This window comes from Blennius ocellaris (assembly GCF_963422515.1).
Source record: "Blennius ocellaris genome assembly, chromosome: 19".
NCBI lineage: Eukaryota > Metazoa > Chordata > Actinopteri > Blenniiformes > Blenniidae > Blennius > Blennius ocellaris.
The window spans coordinates 25,097,130-25,122,267 of record NC_137668.1 but is presented as its reverse complement, the minus strand read 5'-3'; the positions used below and the strand labels follow the sequence as shown (position 1 = coordinate 25,122,267).

Genomic DNA, 25,138 nt, shown 5'->3' with positions numbered 1-25,138 from the left:
TCTCCGTACCGACATGAGAGGTGGGGACGTTCCAACCTGTGTCTTTGCGTCCTCCTGCAGCACCTGCAGGGACGGCCTGGTGTCCTGCGACTCGTCCGGCTGCGTGGCGTCCTGCCAGTGGTCCGCCTGGTCGTCCTGGTCGCCCTGCGGCGTGACCTGCGGTCCGGGCCTCCAGCAGCGCTACAGGCGAGGACGATTCACCCACGTCCTGCCCACGGCCGACTCTCGCCTTTACTCTCAGTCAGTGACTCACTCGTCTCTGCGCCGCCGTCCTCAGGTCTGCGGTGACTCCGGCCGGATCGGGCGGAGTCCGGCCCTGCCCTGGAGACTCGTCAGAGGCCCGCCGCTGCTCCGCCCCCTGCCTGCCCGGTACTCACACCAAGGGTTCAATATACCGCCATTGAGGGCACTGGAATATAGGCCACGCCCCCAAGATTTAAGAAATGTATTCGAAATTGTCAAGATTTCTAAGAATTGACTGAATATGTGTGATAGTTTGATGGTGAAGAGTTCGGTTGAGCCTTTTCCCATCTGGACTTCAGGTTTTCTAGATTTTTTTGTTCTGATTGAATTTAAAAAATGAAGTTTTTATGTGAACTGGTGGAGCTGTGAGTGTCTCTGAAGTGGTGGACTCTGGTCTCCTAGCTTGTGTCTCACATAAAGTAGGTGAGGCAGAGTTCCTCCGTCATCGGAGGTTTTTACCTGAAGAGGAAACCAAAGCTTCAGTTCAGGACGTGAAGCTTTCAGACGTTTTTCACGCATTTGAGGCTGACCTGAAGGGACCGTCTGTCCTCGTCTGTCTTCGTCTGTCCTCGTCTCGTGCAGCGCTGCCGGACGGCGCCTGGAGCGAATGGACGTCCTGGTCGGACTGCAGCAAGACCTGCTTCAACCACGTGGACGACGTGGGAATCAGACGGAGGTTCCGCAGCTGCAACGGCACGGCGGCGCGGCTCAACCACACCTGTGACGGAGACGCGGAGGAGCGGGAGCCCTGCGACACCGTCCACTGTCCCGGTACGTCTCGACTAGCCCGTCTCCTCCAGGCTGTTCGTCCTCTCACCTGGTCGTCGTCCCCCCCCCTCCCCTCCCCCCCCCCCAGTGCATGGCGGGTGGTCGTCCTGGTCGCCGTGGACCCGCTGCTCCTCCCGGTGCGACTCCGGCGTCCAGACCCGAGGGAGGCTGTGCGGCTCCCCGGCGGCGCGGCACGGCGGCAGCGGCTGCCCCGGGCCCCACGTCCAGACCAGGGACTGCAACTCGCACCCCTGCTCAGGTAAACCGGCGGCGCGCGAGACGGGGCTCCGGACGTTGGCGGGACGCTGAGTGTCCTTCCCCGCAGGCGTGTGTCCGGACGGGATGACCTTCGTGACGGCGGCGGCGTGCCGGGCCCGGGGCGGCGCCTGCCCCCGGGTGTGTCTGGACATGACCTCGGCGGAGGTGGAGTGCGCCACCGTGTGCTACGACGGCTGCTACTGCGCGCCGGGCTCCTACCTGCTGAACGGCAGCTGTGTGGCGGCGGCGCTGTGCCCGTGCTACCACCAGGGGGAGACACACCCTCCCGGGACCAGCCTGCCGGCGGACGCCTGCAACAACTGGTGATGAAAACTAAAAACGACGGCGAGAACGATTCCCGATCGAGACGACTCCTTCTGACTAGGTCTGTGATTGCCCCTCAAACAGCACCTGCACCGACGGAGAGATGCATTGTGGGTCCGTCCCCTGTCCAGGTGAGTCCAAACTCCGCCTCCGGGCTCCAACCGTTTCCCCGGTCGACCCTTTTTCTTTCTGGTCCCGATCCCAGTGGACTGTGGCTGGAGCAGCTGGACGCCCTGGAGCGCCTGCAGCCGCACCTGTGACGTCGGCGTGAGGCGGCGGTACCGCTCCGGGACGAACCCCCCGCCGGCGTTCGGGGGTCGCCCCTGCAGGGGGGACAGGGTCGGCATGGACACCTGCAGCGTGGAGCCCTGCGTCGGTGAGACGAGTCGCGGTGCTCAATTTAACACCGACACGCTCGTTCTTACTGTGTTAAGCGACTTACTCAATACCCCATCTAGTGGTAACATCTGGTATTACACAAGCCTGTTTACTCTGGTATTTATGTTTCTGAAGTATGCGAGCTTCTTCTGCTGGTACATGGAGGAAATACTTAATCTATTGAACCTAAATGACTTATTTAATAGACTAAACTTAAAAAAAACCAACATATAAGTGTCATTTTGGTTCATTTGTCCACATCACTTCCTGCCACAAATTACGGTTTGAAAAACAAACAAAACAGGAAGTTTGACCAAGAGGTTTTATTCAGACTTTTCTTCTCGGAGACGAGTCGCGTTGCTCATTTTAACACCGACACGCTCATTCTTACTGCGTTTAGCATTTTCAGAAAGCAGGAGGACATGACTTACTCAATACCCCATCTGGTGGTAACATCTGGTATTACATAAGCCTGTTAACTCTGGTATTTTTGTTTCTGAAGTATGCGAGCTTCTTCTGGTGGTACATGGAGGAAATATATCATTTATTGAATGTAAATGACTTATTTAATAGACTAAACTTAAAAAAAACCAACATATAAGTGTTATTTTGCTTCATATTTGTCCACATCACTTCCTGCCACAAATTACGGTTTGAAAAACAAACAAAACAGGAAGTTTGACCAAGAGGAGGTTTTATTCAGACTTTTCTTCTCGGTGTGTTGAAGGCGTTAAAGGTCCGTGGACGTCGTGGTCAGAGTGCTCGGTGACGTGTGGCGGAGGCTACCGGACCAGAACCAGGGGCCCCATCCGGGTCCACGGAACCTCGCAGCAGTTCAGCGCCTGTAACCTGCAGCCCTGCGGTACCACAACAACCACTCACCTGCCGGGGACCACTCGGCTTGTGTACTTCTGGTATCGATACCGGTATCGGTGTCGGTATCGGTACAGCCCCTCGTCTTTAGATGATTCTACAGCCATGAAATAAAATAAATCCAGTGAAAATACTATAAAAGGAGTTAATTTAAACATGGGAACTTGCTACTTTGTGTTCTTTGTTGTGAACAAGTGAATAATGAGATGAATCTCACCGTGAGCGTCGGTTGACCGTCTCTGCAGGAGGGGACGGGGTTTGTCCCGCAGGACAGGAGTGGACGCAGTGTGTGACGGGTCCCGTCTCCTGCCGCCGACGTCTCCATGGAGCTGAGCAGGAAACTGCACCCCGGGCTGCCGCTGTCCCCGGGGGGCCGTGCAGCAGGTGGCGCAATCACCCAAACACACACACACACACACACACCCACACACACACACACCAGGTCGTTCACACGTCTGTCCTCTGGCAGGACGGAGAGTGTGTGCCGGAGTCGGCCTGCCGCTGCGAGGTGGAGGGAGAGCCGTACAAACCAGGAGACACCGTCCCATCAGGCTGTAATAACTGGTGTGTAACAGCTTTACAGGGGGGGGTGGGTGGGGGGGGGGGGTCTCTACATACATAATACTTGTTATTTCAGCACATGTGAAGGAGGACGGCTGGTGAACTGCTCTGGCATCGCCTGCACTGGTGAGTCACTTTGTCTACGTCACTTTATCTACGTCACTAACTGACCACTCGTTAGGACTGAACCTGCCAACACTGGTACTATTTTTTACTATAGCATGTTTATTGTACTTTATCCTACACTCCCCCCCCCCCCCACATCATAGTTTATTTTCCTTTTATTTCATCTTACTGTATATTTTGCTCCCCTTAGAACTTATTTTACTTTATTATAGTTTAGGATTTTTATCTTGTTTTTTAGTCCTATTTTAGTTTATTTACTTATTATTACTCTTTACTGTAAATACTTTTGGCCCTTAAAGTTCTTGATAGTCATTGTATATAAAATACCTCTATTCTTATCTAACTGTTTGCACATTTATTGCCTTTCCTACTCATGAGTCCTTAAGAGCAGAATGGAACAAGTACATTTCTCCTTTGTGAGATCAATAAAGGCTTATCTTATCTTATCTTATCTTATCTTATCTTATCTTATCTTATCTTATCGTACCGCATCGTACCGTACCATACCGTATCGTATCGTACCGTATCGTACCGTACCGTACCGTATCGTATCGTATCTTATAGTACCGTATCGTATCGTACCATATCGCATCACATCGCATTGCACCGTACCGTATCGTACCGTATCGTATCGTATCGTATCTTATAGTACCGTATCGTATCGTACCATATCGCATCGCATCGCATTGCACCGTACCGTACCATATCGTATCGTACCGCATCGTACCGTACGTACCGTACGTATCGTATCGTATCGTATCGTATCGTATCGCATCGCATCGCACCGTACCGTATTGTATCGTATCGTATCGTACCGCATAGTATCGTATCGTATCGTACCGTACCGCATAGTATCATATCGTATCGTACCGTACCACATAGTATCATATCGTATCGTACCGTACCACATAGTATCGTATCGTATCGCATAGTATCGTATCGCATCGTACCGTACCGCATAGTATCGTATCGTATCGTACCGTCCCGTACCGTACCGTATCGTATCGCACCGTACCGTACCGTACCGTACCGTACCGTATCGTATCGTACCGTATCGTATCGTACTGTATCGCATCTTACCGTATCGCATCGTACCGTACCGTACTGTACCTTACCTTACTTACCTTACCTTATTGCCTCGTCTCGTCTCGTAAAGTGATTATCAGTGTCAGATTATCAGTACTGTTGTTTGAACTCCTCCCTACACACACACACACACACACACTCTCTTTCTCTCTCCAGCTGAGGGTCAGTGGTCCTCCTGGACCCCCTGGGGTGCCTGCTCCCTCTCCTGTGGACCGGGTCTCCAGTCCCGGTACCGCTTCTGTCCCCGGAGCGCGGCGTGCGTTGAGCGGCGTTGGCGGCGGCGGCCCGCCGTGCGTGGGCCCCCACCGAGAGGACGCCGTCTGCGTCGTCGCCCCTTGTGACCGTGAGTCCTGGCGCCGAGTCGCACCGTCTCTCCGAGGCGAGGCGCTCGGCGTGACGGCGTGTTGCTGTCCAGGGGACGGAGGCTGGGGTCCCTGGACCGGCTGGACCCGCTGCAGCAGGTCGTGTGGCGGGGGGGTGCGGAGCCGCAGGAGGGACTGCGACAGTCCCGGTCCGGAGGGGGGGGGGCCGCTACTGCGAGGGTCTGCGCTCCCAGGTCAACGTCTGCAACGCTGACCACTGTCCAGGTGGGCTGGCAGGACCGGCGCCGTACCGTGGAAACGTCTGATGCTGTATGATTGACTGTGTGTCGCCGCAGTGACTCGTCAGACATTCCACTGTTTTACAGGAAGAGAAATTCTAAAAATAAAATACGAAACAAAATTAAGAGCAAGAGTCAAACAATCAACAGGAAGTCCAGAAAAGAATTTTATTAAAATGTAAATAAATGAAGAAAGAAAAATGCATAATATTAGATTAAAAATGAAGAGAAAATATTTTTATATATATATATATATATATATAGATCAAACTAAGGGAACATTTGAATTAAATAAGTCCAGAGAGAAAAACAAAATAAATTCCAAATAATGAAGAGAAAAAAAATGCAATCGCTAAAACAAAAATGGAGAAAGAACAAAAAGGGTTTAATAAGAAGATCAAGCAAGAACAAAAGGGTTTAATAAGAAGATCAAAGCAAAAGGACAACAAGGACAAAAGTAAACTCTGGAACTGGATTTGAACTCTTTAACTCCTGAAACTAAAGTTTAACTTTGAAATGTTGAAAACAATCGTAACTAAAAGACCCCGTGGAGATTAAAGCACGAATAACAAGAACTAATGCTCTGAACTGTGTGTGTGTGTGTGTGTGTGTGTGTGTGTGTGTGTGTGTGTGTGTGTGTGTGTGTGTGTGTGTGTGTGTGTGTGTGTGTGTGTGTGTGTGTGTGTGTGTGTGTGTGTGTGTGTGTGTGTGTGTGTGCTGTGTGTGTGTGTGTCAGTGGCTCCCTGCTCCCAGGTTCCAGGAACGGCCTTCAGTAGTTGCGGCCCGTCGTGTCCTCGCTCCTGTGACGACCTGTCTGTGAGTGTCTCCGTCCTCCCTTCGTCTTCTCGTCCCGTCCATCAGTGAACGTCTCCCCTCCTGCCCCCCCCCCCCCCCCCCCCTCCCCCCCTCCAGCACTGTGAGTGGATGTGTGAGCCCGGCTGTTACTGCACCGGGGGGAAGGTCCTGTCGGCCAACGGCAGCGTCTGCCTGCAGCAGGACGACTGTCCCTGTCTGGACCTGGACTCTGGACGCCGGCTGCTTCCTGGACAGACGAGCCCCTCCCCCGACGGCTGCAACCACTGGTCTGACACTCTGGTGCTGGTGGTGGTGCTGGTGGTGGTGGTGTTGTTGTTGTTGTTGTTGTTGTTGTTGTTGTTGTTGTTGTTGTTGTTGTTGCTGCTGCTTCTTCTTCTACTTCTTCTTCCTCTTTTTCTTTTTCTTCCTCTTCCTCTTTTTCTTCCTCTTCCCCTTTTTCTTCCTCTTCCTCTTTCTCTTCCTCTTCCTCTTCCTCTTCCTCTTTCTCTTCCTCTTCCTCTTCCTCTTCCTCTTCCTCTTCCTCTTCCTCTTCTCTTCCTCTTCCTCTTTCTCTTTCTCTTTCTCTTTCTCTTTCTCTTCCTCTTTCTCTTTCTCTTCTTCCTCTTCCTCTTCCTCTTCCTCTTTCTCTTCCTCTTTCTCTTTCTCTTTCTCTTCCTCTTCCTCTTCCGCTTCCTCTTCTTCTTCCTCTTCCTCTTCCTCTTCCTCTTTCTCTTTCTCTTTCTCTTCCTCTTCTTCTTCCTCTTCCTCTTCTTCTTCCTCTTCCTCTTCCTCTTTCTCTTTCTCTTCCTCTTTCTCTTTCTCTTCCTCCTTCTCCTTCTTCTTCTTCTTCTTCTTCAGTGTTCAGCGCTGTTCAGATGAGGACACCGCTGCTCTGCAGCTCCAGCACAAACACGCCATCACCATGGCAACCAGCCCCCAACACTCTGACTGTCTCGCCCACACAGCCACCCACCCTCCTGCACACACACGCACACACACACACACACACACACACACACACACACACACACACACACCTACCTGAAGAGCTGAGAGAGTGACTGTGTGTTGCAGCACCTGTGCAGGCGGCAGGCTGCGCTGCTCCACAGACGCGTGTCCAGGTGAGGTTTTGCCGGTTCTGGCCCAGTCCAGGCCTGGATCCTGGTTTAACCCCGTGTTCCCCGTGTGGGTCAGTGTCCGGAGGCTGGTGCGGCTGGTCGGACTGGACCCCCTGCTCCAGGACCTGCGGGGCGGAGTCGGTGTCCCGGTACCGGAGCTGTGGCTGCCCCGAGCCCCGGGCCGGGGGGGGGCCCTGCCCCGGGGGGCAGGAGACACACAACGGAGTGGGAGTCCAGATCCAGAGACGGAGCTGTCCCGTCGTCACCTTCTGTCCAGGTACTGGACCGGGACGGGACCCGGGGCGTACTGAGCCTGGTTCCTTCTTTACTGGTGGATTTGAATCAGAGGACTGGAGTCACACCTCTTGATGAAGAATCAAGAAATAATACATTATTATCATGGTGACTGTGGAAATAAAACCACCACGTCGAATTATTCTCACGGTGACGGTCAACAACGGACATGACGAAAACTTTGTCAAAGTCAAAAGTCAAAGTCAGCTTTATTGTCCAGTGTGCTAATATGATGACGTACAGCACAGATGAAACGTCAGTCCTCTCGGACCCACGGTGCAAAAAGGCACTTAGCAATAATATCAAAAATAACAATTTAAAACTATATACACCATATAATCATATAGACAGTAAAGTGACAAAGTACGGGTATGAAATAGAATAAATAGACAGTAACAGTGAACGGATGAATTGTAACGTCCATTTGAGTAAAGTGAGGTAGAGTGAGGTAGAGTGAAGTAAAGTGAGGTAGAGTGAAGTAAAGTGAGGTAGAGTGAGGTAAAGTGAGGTAGAGTGAAGTAGAGTGAGGTAGAGTGAGGTAGAGTGAGGTAAAGTGAGGTAGAGTGAAGTAAAGTGAGGTAGAGTGAAGTAAAATGAGGTAGAGTGAGGTAAAGTGAGGTAGAGTGAAGTAAAGTGAGGTAGAGTGAGGTAAAGTGAGGTAAAGTGAGGTAGAGTGAGGTAGAGTGAGGTAAAGTGAGGTAGAGTGAAGTAAAGTGAGGTAGAGTGAAGTAAAGTGAGGTAGAGTGAGGTAGAGTGAGGTAAAGTGAGGTAGAGTGAAGTAAAGTGAGGTAGAGTGAGGTAGAGTGAAGTAGAGTGAAGTAAAGTGAGGTAGAGTGAGGTAAAGTGAGGTAGAGTGAAGTAAAATGAGGTAGAGTGAGGTAAAGTGAGGTAGAGTGAGGTAAAGTGAGGTAGAGTGAAGTAAAGTGAAGTAGAGTGAAGTAAAATGAGGTAGAGTGAAGTAAAGTGAGGTAGAGTGAAGTAAAGTGAGGTAGAGTGAGGTAAAGTGAGGTAAAGTGAGGTAGAGTGAGGTAGAGTGAGGTAAAGTGAGGTAGAGTGAAGTAAAGTGAGGTAGAGTGAAGTAAAGTGAGGTAGAGTGAGGTAGAGTGAGGTAAAGTGAGGTAGAGTGAAGTAAAGTGAGGTAGAGTGAGGTAGAGTGAAGTAGAGTGAAGTAAAGTGAGGTAGAGTGAGGTAAAGTGAGGTAGAGTGAAGTAAAATGAGGTAGAGTGAGGTAAAGTGAGGTAGAGTGAGGTAAAGTGAGGTAGAGTGAAGTAAAGTGAAGTAGAGTGAAGTAAAATGAGGTAGAGTGAGGTAAAGTGAGGTAGAGTGAAGTAAAGTGAGGTAGAGTGAAGTAGAGTGAGGTAGAGTGAGGTAAAGTGAGGTAGAGTGAAGTAAAATGAGGTAGAGTGAGGTAGAGTGAGGTAAAGTGAGGTAGAGTGAAGTAAAGTGAAGTAAAATGAGGTAGAGTGAGGTAAAGTGAGGTAGAGTGAAGTGAAGTGAGGTAGAGTGAGGTAGAGCGGTAATGTTCATTTGCATTGTAAACGTGCAACTTTTCTGAAAGGAAAATATGAAATATTTATATTTATAATCAGTATATATATATAAATATATATATAAATATATAAATTCCTCACAAGTTCAACTTTTTTTCCCTTTTATTTATTTATTTAGTGACATTCCTTGCTTTTGCCGCCGGCTTTTTCTGGCGTCGGCTTGTTTAGCAGTCAGTCGATGGAGGCGACCCGTCCTGGCTCCTGACCTGCAGCCTCTCGTCCCCCCCCCCCCCCCCACAGTTCACGGCTCCTGGAGCCCCTGGTCCTCCTGGTCGGACTGCGACGGCTGCGCCGGCTCGTCCAGCCGCAGCAGAGACTGTAACAACCCCCCGGCCAGGTTCGCTGGCCTCCCCTGTCTGGGGGAGGGCAGGCAGACCCGCGGTTGCCACGACAACAGCACCGACTGTTCAGGTGGGTGTTGCAGACGCCACAGGGTCTGACGAGGAGTCGTGACTCACCCCCTCCCCCCCCCCCCCCCCCCGTGTGTTGTGAAGACTGCGGTGGAGGTGTGGATCGGTGGTCCTGCGGGAAGCCGTGTCCCCGCTCCTGCTCCGATCTCCATGGCGACGCGGAGTGCCTCGACGACACCCCCGGCTGCTCCCCGACCTGCGGTTGCCTCGGCGACCAGGTGCTGCAGGACGGCGTGTGCGTGGACCGGGACGAGTGCCGCTGCAAGTACCACAACGGCTCCGCCACCGGTTCGACCCCTCCCCCCCCACACACACACACACACCCAGGAGACGAGGCCGTGAGGGAGCTGCTCTGTGATTGGTGGGTTCTCTCTGTGCAGGCGGTCTGGACCCCACCAACACTTCCTGGGTCTGGCCCGGCGGGGCGGACTGGGAGACGGTGGGCCCTGGAGACAACGTCTCCACCGACTGTACAAACTGGTACGACTGTATTATCATTTTCTATGTAATAGATTCTGACAGATCACCTGGTCAAGGCCACGTTTACACACCCTGGTTTCTACAAGATGTTTCCCCTCTTTGGTTACATAAAAAACTCTTCATTGACTCGGACCTGCACCTGGTTCAGAGCTGCTATGAGCAGCCAGGCCTGTAGGGGGCAGTGTCACGACTCGCATGACGCCACGGTGGCCACCTGGAGCTGTGTTTATGTGTAAACACAGCTGTAATAATCAGCAATAACAATCGCTACCATATTGTTATTGTTATATCATTGCTACCAGTATTAGTAGTACTATACACGAGTATTATACACTATTACACATTGTTATTATCTGTATTATTGTTATATAATACCTACTTCTAATGGCTCTGCCACTGCACCTTACTATTTATTTATCTTGCTTTTATCTCGTCTTATTTCTAAGTGCCCAAGTTCCCTTCTGTGTTTTACTTTATGTCTTATACCCAGATATTTTTATACTTTACTTTTATTTCTATTGTATTGTATTTTATAATATTGGTATGTACCAGATTGCTGCAACAAGACATCTATCTATCTATCTATCTATCTATCCATCTATCCATCTATCCATCTATTCATCTATCTATCTATCTATCATCTATCATCTATCTATCTATCTATCTATCTATCCATCTATCCATCTATCCATCTATCCATCTATCCATCTATCATCTATCCATCTATCCATCTATCCATCTATCCATCTATCCATCTATCATCTATCATCTATCTATCTATCTATCTATCTATCTATCATCTATCATCTATCTATCTATCTATCTATCCATCTATCCATCTATCCATCTATCATCTATCTATCTATCTATCATCTATCATCTATCTATCTATCTATCTATCTATCCATCTATCCATCTATCCATCTATCATCTATCCATCTATCCATCTATCCATCTATCCATCTATCCATCTATCATCTATCATCTATCTATCTATCTATCTATCTATCTATCATCTATCATCTATCTATCTATCTATCTATCCATCTATCCATCTATCCATCTATCATCTATCATCTATCTATCTATCTATCTATCTATCATCTATCTATCTATCTATCTATCTATCATCTATCTATCATCTATCTATCTATCTATCTATCTATCTATCTATCATCTATCATCTATCTATCATCTATCTATCTATCTATCTATCTATCTATCTATCATCTATCTATCTATCTATCTATCTATCTATCTATCATCTATCATCTATCTATCATCTATCTATCTATCTATCTATCTATCTATCATCTATCTATCTATCTATCTATCTATCTATCTATCTATCTATCTATCATCTATCTATCTATCTATCTATCTATCATCTATCTATCTATCTATCATCTATCTATCATCTATCTATCTATCATCTATCTATCATCTATCTATCTATCATCTATCTATCATCTATCATCTATCTATCATCTATCTATCTATCTATCTATCTATCTATCTAAATGTAAGAAACACAGAGAAATATCAGTTTTTAAACTACCGTGGAATACGTCAAACCCACAGTTCCACCTGAGCAAGTCTATGAGGAAAGACAATCTTGTTTTAGCGGGAGGAAAGCATCAGACTGTGTTTGAGACGATTGGATTGTGTCGGCGGCCCTGAACTGACCCGCTGCGTTGTGATTGGCCAGCTCGTGCCAGGCCGGCGTCCTGCGCTGCGTCTCCGTCCCCGGCTGCCGGGTGGACGGAGGGTGGAGCCAGTGGGGCAGCTGGACCCGGTGCTCGCTCCCCTGCGGCGGCGGGGGGCTGAAGTTCCGCAAGCGCCCGTGTGACAACCCGCCCCCCCGGGGCGGGGGGCGGGGCTGCGTGGGGGCGAGCGACCAGCGGAGGGACTGCAACGCTCAGCCGTGCTCAGGTAACTGCGGCGACGTGGCGTCCCCGGCGTCCCCCGGCGGCTCGGCGCTGACGGACGCTCCCTGTGTCCCGCAGACCCGGCCGGTCCCTGGCAGCCCTGGTCCCGGTGGTCCGGCTGCTCCGTCAGCTGCGGGGGGGGGCAGCAGACCCGCTCTCGCCTCTGCAGGTCTCCGCCCTGCGCCGGATTCAGCCGCCAGAGCAAGACCTGCAACACTCACGTCTGCCTGGGTGAGGACGAGGACAAACGTCCTCAGACACACTTTAAATATACACTCAACAACCTGACCTGTATTTACACTTTCTTGGTTTCAACCGTCGACACTTTATTCACATTGTCCACTTTTCCAGCTTTGATCTGCTTTCAGATGCAGCGATAAAACTTTATTAGAACTTGGTAAAAACCCTGGAACAAACAAGTATATTTAATAAACCATTGGGAAACATTTAAGTAATAGTTTTCTAGTAAATCTAAAACTTTCACTTTGTTTTTTTTATGGTTTTTGTTTTTTTATCAGATGTGTTGCAACGTTTGAGTTAAATGTCTGAAATATGAAAGTATCAAGCAAACGACTTTAGAATAGCATTTAATGAGTATCGTATCGGCAAGTTGCTAAAGGTTTGTGCTAGTATCGGTACCCAGTATCGGCAAGTAGCTAAAGGTTAGTACCAGTATCGGTGCTCAGTATCGGCAAGTAGCTAAAGGTTTGTGCTAGTATCGGTACCCAGTATCGGCAAGTAGCTAAAGGTTAGTACCAGTATCGGTACTCAGTATCGGCAAGTAGCTAAAGGTTTGTGCTAGTATCGGTACCCGGTATTGGCAAGTAGCTAAAGGTTAGTACTAGTATCGGTACTCGGTATCGACAAGTAGCTAAAGGTTAATACCAGTATCAGTACTCGGTATCGACAAGCAGCTAAAGATTAGTACTAGTATCGGTACTCGGTATCGACAAGTAGCTAAAGGTTAGTACTAGTATCGGTACTCGGTATCGACGAGTAGCTAAAGGTTAGTACTAGTACCGGTACTCGGTATCGACAAGTAGCTAAAGGTTGGTACCAGTATCGGTACTCGGTTTCGACAAGTAGCTACAGATTAGTACTAGTATCGGTACTCGGTATCGACAAGTAGCTAAAGGTTAGTACCAGTATCGGTACTCGGTATCGACAAGTAGCTAAAGATTAGTGCTAGTATCGGTACTCGTATCTGCAAGTAGCTAAAGGTTAGTACCAGTATCGGTACTCGGTATCGACAAGTAGCTAAAGATTAGTACCAGTATCGGTACTCGGTATCGACAAGTAGCTAAAGATTAGTACCAGTATCGGTACTCGGTATCGACAAGTGGCTGATCAGATTCGATGTACTGGACTTGGGACAATCTGCTAATTCAGACTGCCTGTGTTTCCATGGCGACGTGGTGACGGTCTGACCCTGTCTTTCTGGTCCTGGTCCTGGTCCTGGCCCCGGTCCTGGTCCCAGACGTGGGCTGTCCCCCGGGCCGGCTGTACCGGGAGTGTGAGCGCGGGGACGGATGTCCCTTCAGCTGCTCCCAGGTCAGCGGCAGAGACAGCTGCTACTCGGACGGCTGTGAGGAGGGCTGCCACTGTCCTCCACTCAGCTTCCAGCACCGGGGGCTCTGCCTGCAGGTGAGCGCCACCGCACCGCACCGCACCGCACCGGCACCCTGGGGGGTCACCGCCACTGCCCCGGGTTCCTCTGTGTCCCCCAGGAGTGTCCCTGCCTGGTGGACGAGGAGCTGCTGGCGTCTCTGCGCGGCGTCTCCACCGCAACGTCTCCGCTGTCTCACAACGTCTCCGAGGGGACGGAGTTCGTCTCCGGAGACACGTTGACGTACGACTGCAGCACCTGGTGAGGGACGGTGGCGGCCATGTTTTGTCCACAAGCTCCACTTCTTGGTGGTTGATGTCCTCTGCGGTGTGGACGGGAGACTGAACTTCCTGTCCTTCAGGGTTGTTGTTGTTTTAATATTTATATTTATTGAGTTTTTTACTTTAACAAGGCAAATTACGACATCACAGTAGAAATACAGAAACAAATATTGCTTAATTAGCATCCATGCAATTAAATATCAAGGTGCCTTAAGAACAAATAATATTCCTTCAAGTATTTTTTAAGAAGCTTAGGAAAAAACAATACACAAATCCAAACAAAACAACAACAACAACAGAAACAAAAACAAAACAGATCAGAACAAAACAAAACAGACTCACAAAGGGGTTATAAAGTGGTTTAACAATCTGAATGTCCACCTAATCTTATATTGTCCACATAAATTAAACAGCCTGGAATTTCTGAGGGTCCTTCAGGGTTCTACGTTTATGAAAAAATTATTTTGACTTTCTAATCCTGAAGTTTCATAACTTTTTATGTGTTTTGGATTAATTATGTGCAGATTTTTTTAATTAAAAAAAAAAAAGTTCCCCTTAACTGAGTACCGAACCGTGAATCAGACCTCGTTTTCAAAATGTTGCCATGGAAACGGTGAAAAATGGTGGGGGGGTGAAAATTCACTAAATTCTAAATTTATTGAGTATTTTCGATGCGTGTGGCGCCGTTTCTTCTTTAAATGACACACACACACACACACACACACACACACACACACACACACACACACACACACACACACACACACACACACACACACTCCAGAGAACACGTCTCCTGCGTCACCTGGAGGTCTGAGCAAATACTTTTGGCAGAACCGAGTACTAGAACGTGGTTCTCCGGTCCAGAGAGCTCAGAGGTGGTTCTTCCTGTGGTTCTTCCAGCGGCTGTGACCACGGCCGCTGGAACTGCTCCCTGGAGCCCTGCCCCGTGGACGGGGGCCTGTCCCCCTGGGGGCCCTGGACCCCCTGCTCGCTGTCCTGCGGCGGCCTGGGACTGAAGACCCGCTCCAGGGCCTGCACGCACCCGGCCCCGGCCCACGGGGGCAGGGACTGCCGGGGGCCCCGGCTGGAGTCCACCTACTGCCAGGCCCCCGACTGCCCAGGTACGGCGGCGGCATCGTGATGCAAGGTGCAGCTGCTTCGTCACGGCGGCTCGTTGTGTTAAAGCCGCTGTTTGCTTTTCTTTTGCAGCCGCCGTGTCTCCGACTGAAGAACCTTCGACGTCAGGTGACGCCTGCAGAATGTCTCCACGGTTTGACCGAAGCACGTTAGAAAGAGATCGGGGGTTGTTGATCGGGACGTGTCGATCGGGACGTGTTGATCGGGACGTGTCGATCAGGGGTTGTTGATCAGGGGTTGTTGATCGGGACCTGTTGATCAGGACCTGTTGATCGGGACGTGTTGATCAGGACGTGTCGATCAGGGGTTGTTGATCAGGACGTGTCGATCAGGGGTTGTTGATCAGGACGTGTTGATCAGGGGTTGTTGATCAGGACATGTCGATCGGGACGTGTCGATCGGGACGTGTCGATCAGGGGTTGTTGATCAGGACGTGTCGATCAGGGGTTGTTGATCGGGACGTGTCGATCGGGACGTGTCGATCAGGGGTTGTTGATCGGGACGTGTGGATCGGGACGTGTTGATCGGGGGTTGTTGATCGGGACGTGTGGATCGGGACGTGTTGATCAGGGGTTGTTGATCAGGACGTGTCGATCAGGGGTTGTTGATCAGGACGTGTCGATCAGGGGTTGTTGATCAGGACATGTCGATCGGGACGTGTCGATCGGGACGTGTCGATCGGGACGTGTCGATCGGGACGTGTCGATCGGGACGTGTTGATCAGGGGTTGTTGATCGAGACGTGTCGATCGGGACGTGTCGATCGGGACGTGTTGATCAGGACGTGTCGATCAGGACGTGTTGATCGGGAAGTGTTGATCAGGACGTGTTGATCGGGACGTGATGATCAGGGGTTGTTGATCGGGACGTGTCGATCGGGACGTGTCGATCGGGACGTGTCGATCGGGACGTGCTGATCAGGACGTGTCGATCGGGACGTGTCGGTCAGGGGTTGTAGATCGGGACGTGTCGATCAGGACGTGTCGATCGGGACGTGTCGATCGGGACGTGCTGATCAGGGGTTGTTGATCGGGTTGTTGATCGGGACGTGTTGATCGGGATGTGTTGATCAGGACGTGTCGATCAGGACGTGTTGATCAGGACGTGCTGATCAGGGGTTGTTGATCGGGTTGTTGATCGGGACGTGTTGATCGGGACGTGTTGATCGGGATGTGTTGATCAGGACGTGTTGATCAGGACGTGCTGATCAGGGGTTGTTGATCGGGTTGTTGATCAGGACGTGTCGATCAGGACGTGTTGATCAGGACGTGTCGATCAGGACGTGTTGATCAGGACGTGTCGATCAGGACGTGTTGATCAGGACGTGTTGATCAGGACGTGTCGATCAGGACGTGTTGATCAGGACGTGTCCACGTTATTGATCCGCCTTCGCCCGTTTCACCGACTCTCCTTCGTCTTCCTCAGACGAGGATGAAGGTTTCTCTCCCTGGTCGTCGTGGAGCCCCTGCACACGGACCTGCACCGACGCGCTCAATCCGGCTACAAAGTCCCGCCGGCGCCTCTGCAGCGCCCCCCCCTGCTCTGGAAGCTCCCAGCAGGAGAAGGCCTGCAACCTGCCGCAGTGTCCAGGTGAGACCGGCTCCAGAGGGGGGAGGTGGGGGGGGGGGTCGACCAAACGACCACCAGGAACTCACCTGCTGCTCCTCTTGTTCCCCGAGGCGGGTGTGTGGGGGCGCGCTGCGCCCAGAGGAACTGCTCCTGGACGGACTGGGGGGACTGGGGGTCCTGCTCGCGGTCCTGCGGGGTCGGTCAGCAGCGGAGGATCCGGACCTTCCTCGGACCGGGGGCCAACGGCTCCTGGTGCGACGACATCCTGGGAGGAAACCTGGAGCAGCGCTTCTGTAACATCCGGCCCTGCAAAGGTCAGCGCGGCGCCGAGGAGACGCCTTGCTTCGGACCGCCGTCACACTCAGTGGCGGCGCCAGAGATTGTTGTTGATTGATCCTATAGCGACGGTTCTGGGGACTTTAGGGATCCAGTTTATTTTCTACTGTCCGACACCATCAGTAAAAGCTCCGATATCTAAAACAATATGAGACACAAAACACAACATATTCATCCAGAGTGATAAAGATGAAAGGTTTACAAGCCTTTTGATGTTTCATTACTATTTACAAGTGACACAGTCACCAGGAAAAATGCGCTGTAACAACAGGAAGTAGTAAGTTCAAGGGTTAATGCATGCTCTGCAGTGATTGGCTGAATCACGTCACACGGCTGTGACGTAGATAAATACATGTTTTATTGGTGTATTTATTAATCAACCAGGCAACAAATTATAATCTTCACACAAATAAACCACTGGCGAAAACAAAATCACATTTCTTGGATTAGAGGTTAATTCAAGCAGAAGACTAAAATAATAAAACATCAAGAAATATATTGTTGATAAACTGAAAAGTTCATTCAAATAAATGAATTTTCTTTTTTAAATGAGGAGTTGAATCCTGCCGCCATCTGGTGGTCAAACTGTGGAACTGTCTGACGTCACCGGTGTTTCCTGAAGCTCCACGTCTCACATGAATCTGCTGACTCAGTCACTTTCTGTAGGGTTGTCGTGGCCGAGTGGTTAAGGCGATGGACTAGAAATCCATTGGGGTCTCCCCGCGCAGGTTCGAATCCTGCCGACAACGACTTGTTTTAACGAATCTGGATAAGTAACTCCGTCACAACAGCTGGTGAACCGACACTAACCGGAGGAATCTGCATGTGGAGCGCATGTGAGGGTTCATTCCACTGAAATCTGGTGTTTCCATGATAATGTGGAAACAAAAACACCTTCATATACTGTAGAAAGACGTTTGTATTGTGTGAATTTATAAAGCCAAGAGGCTTGTACTGTTTTAGAATCTCTGAGCTTCAGTAAGAGCCGGAGTACTTGTTAATTATTGTCTAACATCAGATTTATACTATATATATATATATATATATATATAGTTGTTGTTGTTCAATAGAGTCTTGACGACTCACTCGGTCATAGCAGTCGTTTAACAGACGCCGACGAGAAGAACCAGCATTTAGAGAATCATTAACTACCCCCTCCCGTCATTTGCTGCTCTCTCTCTCTCTCTCTCTCTCTCTCTCTCTCTCCCTCCCTCCCTCCCTCTCTCCCTCAGAGGGGATGTAGCTCAGTGGTAGAGCGCATGCTTTGCATGTATGAGGCCCCGGGTTCAATCCCCGGCATCTCCACTGGAATCTGTTTTTTTTACATAATGATCCTTGTTCACATTGCGTTACAACTTCTGCAGCACTTTTACAACACGGCAGGTTGTGAGTCCTTCCCCTCGGCCCCGCCCACTGTAACTATAATTATATAGAATTATATAACTCAATATCACAGCTGCAAACCAGGACGTCTACATTTGCTCCCAAAGTGAGGGAATATATGTATAAAATACGTATAATCGGACCAATCTGGTCGTATAGTTTCAATCACATGACAGCTGATCAACACTCAGAGACGTAATATACGGCCCGCGGCGGCCATCTTGATTTCTGCTGGCGTGGCCCAACGACAGTGATCATCAGACTGTGGAACTCTTTCAGTGTGGAATTTAAATGTTGTTCAAGTGTTTACAACTTTAAGAAAATGTACAAAGAGAAAATTCTGAGAGACGATGAAAAAAATGGACTGTAAGTGTAGAAGTGTGAGACAAAAGGCTGCTGTTGTTGAGTTGTGTGACCTGGTGAGTTGATGGAGGAACGATGGGGAATCAATTGATTGGATTTTGTTGTAAAGTTGCTAATAGGAACAGAAAACACAAGATTAATCTTCTCTCTGTTCCTTTTTGTTCATTTATGGATGACAAATGTATATATATATATATATATATATATATATATATATATATATATATATATATATATATATATAGTGAAATGGCATGACATAACATGAACAAATAAATACATAAAAAATCATAAGACTCTTTAACAAAGACGTAGGGTTTGCAATATTAATAAATCTGTGGATTAATTCATTTTGCATGGTAGTGAGGAAATGGTTTGATTGGTCTGTCCCTGTCTCTGTCTCTGTCTCTGTCCCTCAGTGGACGGGGGCTGGTCCCGGTGGAGTCCCTGGTCTCGCTGTGACAAGCTGTGCGGCGGCGGACGCTCCATCCGCACCCGGTCCTGCTCCAGCCCCCCCCCCAAGAACGGGGGCAGGAAGTGTGAGGGCGAGAAGAACCAGGTGAAACCCTGCAACACCAAGCCCTGCGGTGAGACACACACACACACACACACACACACACACTGTTCACCGAGGCCGGAGCCTGGTGCATCATGGGAGAACCTGCTGACCCTCTTGCTGGCGGGTCTGCAGACGAGACAGGATGCCCGCCGGGCCAGGACTTCCTGCCGTGTGCCAACCAGTGTCCACAGCGCTGCTCCGACCTCCAGCAGGGCATCGAGTGTCGGGACGGCGCCGAGTGCCAGCCGGGCTGCCGCTGCCCCAGAGGTACCGCCATACTTTACTGAAGTACTTCCTGGAACGTAAGGCCCCGCTTAGATGTTTAGCAGACCAGCTAATCCGGCTGGTCTGAAAAAAAATGAAAACTGACAGATTCTGATCTAAAAACACCAAAATTGGCAAAAATGACATTCAAAACTGCCCTTGGTCAGAATTTCACCTCCGACATTAATGCGTCTGTGGAGGTCACATGACGCAACGCCTTTCACAATAAAACAACGAGTCCAACTTATGTGAAGTGATACTTTAGACACGTAAACTCAAAACAATTTCCAGATGATGACAAATTGTTTTAATCCTGAATAAAAATACGATACCAGATAAGGTGACTGAGGGTTTTTAGTTTTTTTTTGCAAATATAATAATATCTGATTAACTTTAATATGTAAATTTCAGAATAGACTGGTGAATTCTTGCAGATCAAAAGGATCAAAAAGATGAAAGACTTTGACATTTGTCCATATCTGCAGTTTAACATGTGATGTTTGACTTGTTGGTCCTCCATAGGTCAGAGGTCAGATCAGGTTGATGTGGTTCCTCAACTGAAACCACTTTGACACCCCTGAGGTGTGTGTGTGTGTGTGTGTGCAGGCGAGCTGCAGCAGGACGGGGTGTGTGTCCAGCTGTGGCAGTGTGACTGTGTGGACGCCCTGGGCCAGGTGTGGGCGGCCGGCAGCTCTCACCAGCTGGACTGCAACAACTGCAGCTGCGCCGACGGGCGTCTGCTCTGCACCAATCAGAGCTGCGAGGGCGGCTGCGTGTGGAGCTCCTGGTCCAGCTGGGCGGCGTGCAGCGTGTCGTGTGGGCGGGGCCAGAGGACCAGATACAGGTGAGGGAACCCTAGTTGTGTTATGAGTGTGACGATCTGCTGAGGCGCAGTACGGCCGGCCAGGCCGACATTCCACAGGAGCTATTTTGGGCCGACACGTGTCGCCGTCGTCAAAACAAGCCGTTGTCGGCAGGATTCGAACCTGCGCGGGGAGACCCCAATGGATTTCTAGTCCATCGCCTTAACCACTCGGCCACGACAACCTGCTGGTAGCAACATGGTGGAGCTCAGAGCAGGACGTGAACCATGAATACAAACATGACGCACCCAGTGTTGATAAAGGCGAGATTGTTGATGGTGGTAACAGCTGGTACTGCAGGTTTCTTCTTTATAAAAAGATAAAAACATTCCACCAAAGCTCCACCATGACTGTCCCAGCAGGTTGTCGTGGCCGAGTGGTTAAGGCGATGGACTAGAAATCCATTGGGGTCTCCCCGCGCAGGTTCGAATCCTGCCGACAACGATGGTTTTAACAATGTCAGAGTCTTTGTGACGATGAAATCAGGTTACAGTCCCTCTGATTCTGATGAACGGAGGACAAGAACAACTAACCCTAACCAGTACCTACCTTCACCTTGTTCTGGACAGTGTCCTTTAGATAAGACAGTGTCCATTAGATAAGACAATGTCCATTAGATAAGACAATGTCCATTAGATAAGACAGTGTCCATTAGATAAGACAATGTCCATTAGATAAGACAGTGTCCATTAGATAAGATAGTGTCCATCATCAATACTAATAATGTCAATAAAAGAGCCTCAGATTAATGTGAGATCAAACTCTGTTTCTCCACTTTGTTTCATTAAACGTTCAGTTCATCAAATCAACAGTTTAAACTCTTCAGAGGCTCGAGAACCAGATTCCAGCGGGGGAGGGGGGAGGGGTTGAAACCGGGGTGTCAAATCCAGACTGCCGTCGTCATGAAAACAAGTCGTTGTCGGCAGGATTCGAACCTGCGCGGGGAGACCCCAATGGATTTCTAGTCCATCGCCTTAACCACTCGGCCACGACAACACAGACCTGCTGGTCATCAGTCAGTCAGATGACGAAATCTGTCGTAACACCGAGGAAATGGATGTGACGGGGAACAATCTAAACTTAGACAATAATTAACAAGTACTCCTGCTCTTACTGAAGCTCAGAGATTCTAAAACAGTACAAGCCTCTTGGCAGCGTTTATAAATCCACACAATACAAACGTCTTTCTACAGTATATGAACGTGTTTTTGTTTACACATAAACTTCCATTATCAGTAGTGATGCCGTGCAGTGAACCCTCACACATGCAAAGCTTGCGCTCCACATGCAGATTCCTCTAGTTAGTGTCTGTTCACCAGCTGTTATGACTGAGTTAATCATCCAGATTCGTTAAAACCATCGTTGTCGGCAGGATTCGAACCTGCGCGGGGAGACCCCAATGGATTTCTAGTCCATCGCCTTAACCACTCGGCCACGACAACCTGCTGTGGTGGAGCTCAGAGCAGGACGTGAACCAGGACTACAGACTATCAAAGAAGACGTGGTCACAGCAGGGGGCTGAGAGCCTCCTGCCGTTAACATTCAATTACCATTATTATGTAAAAAAGCAGATTCCAGTGGAGATGCCGGGGATTGAACCCGGGGCCTCATACATGCAAAGCATGCGCTCTACCACTGAGCGAGAGAGAGAGAGAGAGAGCAGCTGGTTAATGATTGTCTTAATGCTGATTCTTCCAGTTGACGTCTGTTTACCACCGGTTATGACCGATTCTGTCACCAAGACTCTGATCTTCATGAAAACAAGTCGTTGTTGGCAGGATTCGAACCTGCGCGGGGAGACCCCAATGGATTTCTAGTCCATCGCCTTAACCACTCGGCCACGACAACCTGCTGTCCCAGAGGTGGTGGAGCTCAGAGCAGGACGTGAACCTCTAACACAAACATGATCAAACATGATGAGGTCACATGATGAGGTCACTCTGGAGTGACTGCCTGATGACCAGCAGGTCTATGTTGTCGTGGCCGAGTGGTTAAGGCGATGGACTAGAAATCCATTGGGGTCTCCCCGCGCAGGTTCGAATCCTGCCGACAACGCCTTGTTTTCATGAATCTGGAAACACCAGTGGTTGAAAAACACCGCTGGATTTGACGCCCCGGTTTCAATCCCTCCCCCCTCCCCCGCTGGAATCTGGTTCTTGAGCCTCTGAAGAGTTTAAACTGTTGATTTGATGAACTGAACGTTTAATGAAACAAAGAGGAGAAACGGAGTTTGATCTCACATTAATCTGAGGCTCTTTTATTGACATTATTAGTATTGATGATGGACACTATCTTATCTAATGGACACTGTCTTATCTAAAAGACAGTGTCCAGAACAATGTGAAGGTAGGTACTGGTTAGGGTTAGTTGTTCCTGTCCTCCGTTCATTAGAATCAGAGGGACTGAAACCTGATTTCATCGTCACAAAGACTCTGACATTGTTAAAACAGTCGTTGTCGGCAGGATTCGAACCTGCGCGGGGAGACCCCAATGGATTTCTAGTCCATCGCCTTAACCACTCGGCCACGACAACCCTGAGCTTGACCTCTAGCGAGTGAGAACCCGGTCTGACCCCCCCCCCCCCCCCAGGTCTCTGATCCCCCAGGCTGAAGGAACAGACTGTAACTTTGAGGAGGTGCAGCACCGAGGCTGCGACCCGGGACTCTGCCCGCCTCTGTGTCTCCATGGCGACCGGGAGCTGAGCGTGGGAGACACCTGGCTGCAGGGCGAGTGCAAACAATGGTGAGCGCCACCGAGAGGGGGGGGGGGGGTGGGCAGGCGGGGGTGTTGTTTACAGGGCCTGTGGAGGTCACAGTGTTTGCCCTGTGTGTGCAGCACGTGCACGCCAGAGGGGGACCACTGCCAGGACGTGGACTGCAGAGGTAAGGTCCTGCAGGGGTAAGGTCCTGCAGAGGCAAGGTCCTGCAGGAGCGGGACGGCGGCGCGGGGACGGTCCAGTCACTCTGGTTGTTCTCCGGCAGTGGACGGCGGCTGGACGCCCTGGTCGCCCTGGTCGGACTGCTCCGTGACCTGCGGCCGCGGCGCCCACGTTCGGACCCGGGCCTGCATCGACCCGCCGCCGCGCAACAACGGCTCGGCGTGCGGCGGCGAGGACCGGGAGAGCGAAGGCTGCCCCGCCCCGCCCTGTCTGGGTGAGTGAGTCCCTCCCCCTCCCCCCCCCCCCCCCCTCCACGGCGCCGGGTGTGATGAAGGCTCGTCCACAGATGACCTTTGCCCCTGGTCGCCGTGGTCGCCGTGCTCCCGGAGCTGCGGGGCCGGGTCGGTGTGGCGCCGCAGGGCGTGCACGTGCGGTGAGGAGGAGGGGGGCGAGGCGGCGTGCCCCCCCGAGGTGGAGGCCAAGAGGGACAGCGAGGAGAGCCGGCTGTGCTACCAGCAGGCCTGTTCAGGTGTGTGAGTGGAGATGAAAGAAACCTCAGCGCCAGATGTTGGTTGAGGGAAGATCCGCTGCTGCAGCGGCCTCACGGGAACATCTGCTCTGTTCCAGCCTGTCCCCGGTCGGCCTGGAGCGTCTGGTCCCTCTGCTCCTGCGTCTCCCGGAGGCAGCAGCGGTACCGCGTGGCGCTCACCTCGGGCACCAGGGGGCAGCAGTGCACCCCGGTGGAGAGTCAGAGCAGAGCCTGCTCCGTCAGCCAGTGTCAGGGTGAGTCCACCCCTCCACCCTCCACCCCTCCACCCTCCTGGCTGAGAGCAGCTCCCACACTGACCTGGACGCTTGTTGGTTCACTGTCCCCCCCCCGTCCCCCCCGTCCCCCCGTCCTCCCCCCCGTCCCCTGGCTGCAGACTGCGAGGCTCCCTTCGTCTTCATGTCCTGTGGTTCCCCCTGTGAGAAGCAGTGTGGCCTGCAGGGACCCGGAGACATGTGTCCCGGGGACAGCGGCTGCACACCTGGCTGCTACTGCCCTCAGGTAACTAGTCTCACAGGTAACTAGTCTCACAGGTAACTAGTCTCACAGATAACTAGTCACACAGGTAACTAGTCTCACAGGTATCTAGTCTCACAGGTAATCAGTCACACAAGTCACACAGGTAACTAGTCACACAGGTAACCAGTCACACAGGTAACTAGTCTCACAGGTAACGAGTCTCACAGGTAACTAGTCTCACAGGTAACTAGTCTCACAGGTAATCAGTCACACAAGTCACACAGGTAACCAGTCACACAGGTAACTAGTCACACAGGTAACTAGTCACACAGGTAACAACTCACACAGGTAACTAGTCACACAAGTCACACAGGTAACCAGTCACACAGGTAACTAGTCACACAGATAACCAGTCACACAGGTTACTAGTCACACAGGTAACAACTCACACAGGTAACTAGTCACACAAGTCACACAGGTAACCAGTCACACAGGTAACTAGTCACACAGGTAACAACTCACACAGGTAACTAGTCACACAAGTCACACAGGTAACCAGTCACACAGGTAACTAGTCACACAGGTAACTAGTCACACAGGTAACAACTCACAGAGTCACACAAGTCACACAGGTAACCAGTCACACAGGTAACTAGTCACACAGATAACCAGTCACACAGGTTACTAGTCACACAGGTAACAACTCACACAGGTAACTAGTCACACAAGTCACACAGGTAACCAGTCACACAGGTAACCAGTCACACAGGTTACTAGTCACACAGGTAACAACTCACACAGGTAACTAGTCACACAAGTCACACAGGTAACTAGTCACACAGATAACCAGTCACACAGGTTACTAGTCACACAGGTAACAACTCACACAGGTAACTAGTCACACAAGTCTCACAGGTAACCAGTCACACAGGTAACTAGTCACACAGGTAACCAGTCACCCAGGTAACCAGTCACCCAGGTAACCAGTCACCCGGGTAACAACCAGTCCTGGTGCGTCTCTAGTTATTCTATTTCGACAGGGTTTATTTAGCACTTTGCTGCTTCAGTCACTTTATTACAGGAAACGTTTTAATCAAA

General features: G+C 50.3%; 1 protein-coding gene across 1 annotated transcript in view; it reads left to right on the top strand.

The window, feature by feature from the left end:
- LOC308143917 (SCO-spondin-like) overlaps nt 1-25,138 on the top strand; it is a gene marked incomplete at both ends in the record, with an annotated part of 83,966 nt that overhangs the window by 37,656 nt on the left and 21,172 nt on the right. Inside the window, 41 exon segments of the mRNA XM_080514860.1 lie at nt 61-186; nt 278-369; nt 826-1,014; nt 1,100-1,270; nt 1,337-1,592; nt 1,678-1,724; nt 1,799-1,969; nt 2,699-2,833; nt 3,090-3,154; nt 3,156-3,182; nt 3,184-3,228; nt 3,314-3,408; nt 3,482-3,531; nt 4,774-4,859; nt 4,861-4,960; nt 5,033-5,136; nt 5,138-5,204; nt 5,955-6,034; nt 6,131-6,300; nt 7,088-7,134; nt 7,208-7,408; nt 9,216-9,386; nt 9,470-9,673; nt 9,766-9,865; nt 11,574-11,797; nt 11,872-12,024; nt 13,271-13,437; nt 13,521-13,660; nt 14,584-14,804; nt 14,893-14,928; nt 16,245-16,409; nt 16,499-16,702; nt 18,890-19,057; nt 19,162-19,296; nt 19,900-20,137; nt 22,746-22,898; nt 22,992-23,038; nt 23,138-23,308; nt 23,381-23,563; nt 23,662-23,817; nt 23,958-24,082. Of these exon segments, the coding sequence (XP_080370986.1) occupies nt 61-186; nt 278-369; nt 826-1,014; nt 1,100-1,270; nt 1,337-1,592; nt 1,678-1,724; nt 1,799-1,969; nt 2,699-2,833; nt 3,090-3,154; nt 3,156-3,182; nt 3,184-3,228; nt 3,314-3,408; nt 3,482-3,531; nt 4,774-4,859; nt 4,861-4,960; nt 5,033-5,136; nt 5,138-5,204; nt 5,955-6,034; nt 6,131-6,300; nt 7,088-7,134; nt 7,208-7,408; nt 9,216-9,386; nt 9,470-9,673; nt 9,766-9,865; nt 11,574-11,797; nt 11,872-12,024; nt 13,271-13,437; nt 13,521-13,660; nt 14,584-14,804; nt 14,893-14,928; nt 16,245-16,409; nt 16,499-16,702; nt 18,890-19,057; nt 19,162-19,296; nt 19,900-20,137; nt 22,746-22,898; nt 22,992-23,038; nt 23,138-23,308; nt 23,381-23,563; nt 23,662-23,817; nt 23,958-24,082 (5,485 nt within the window).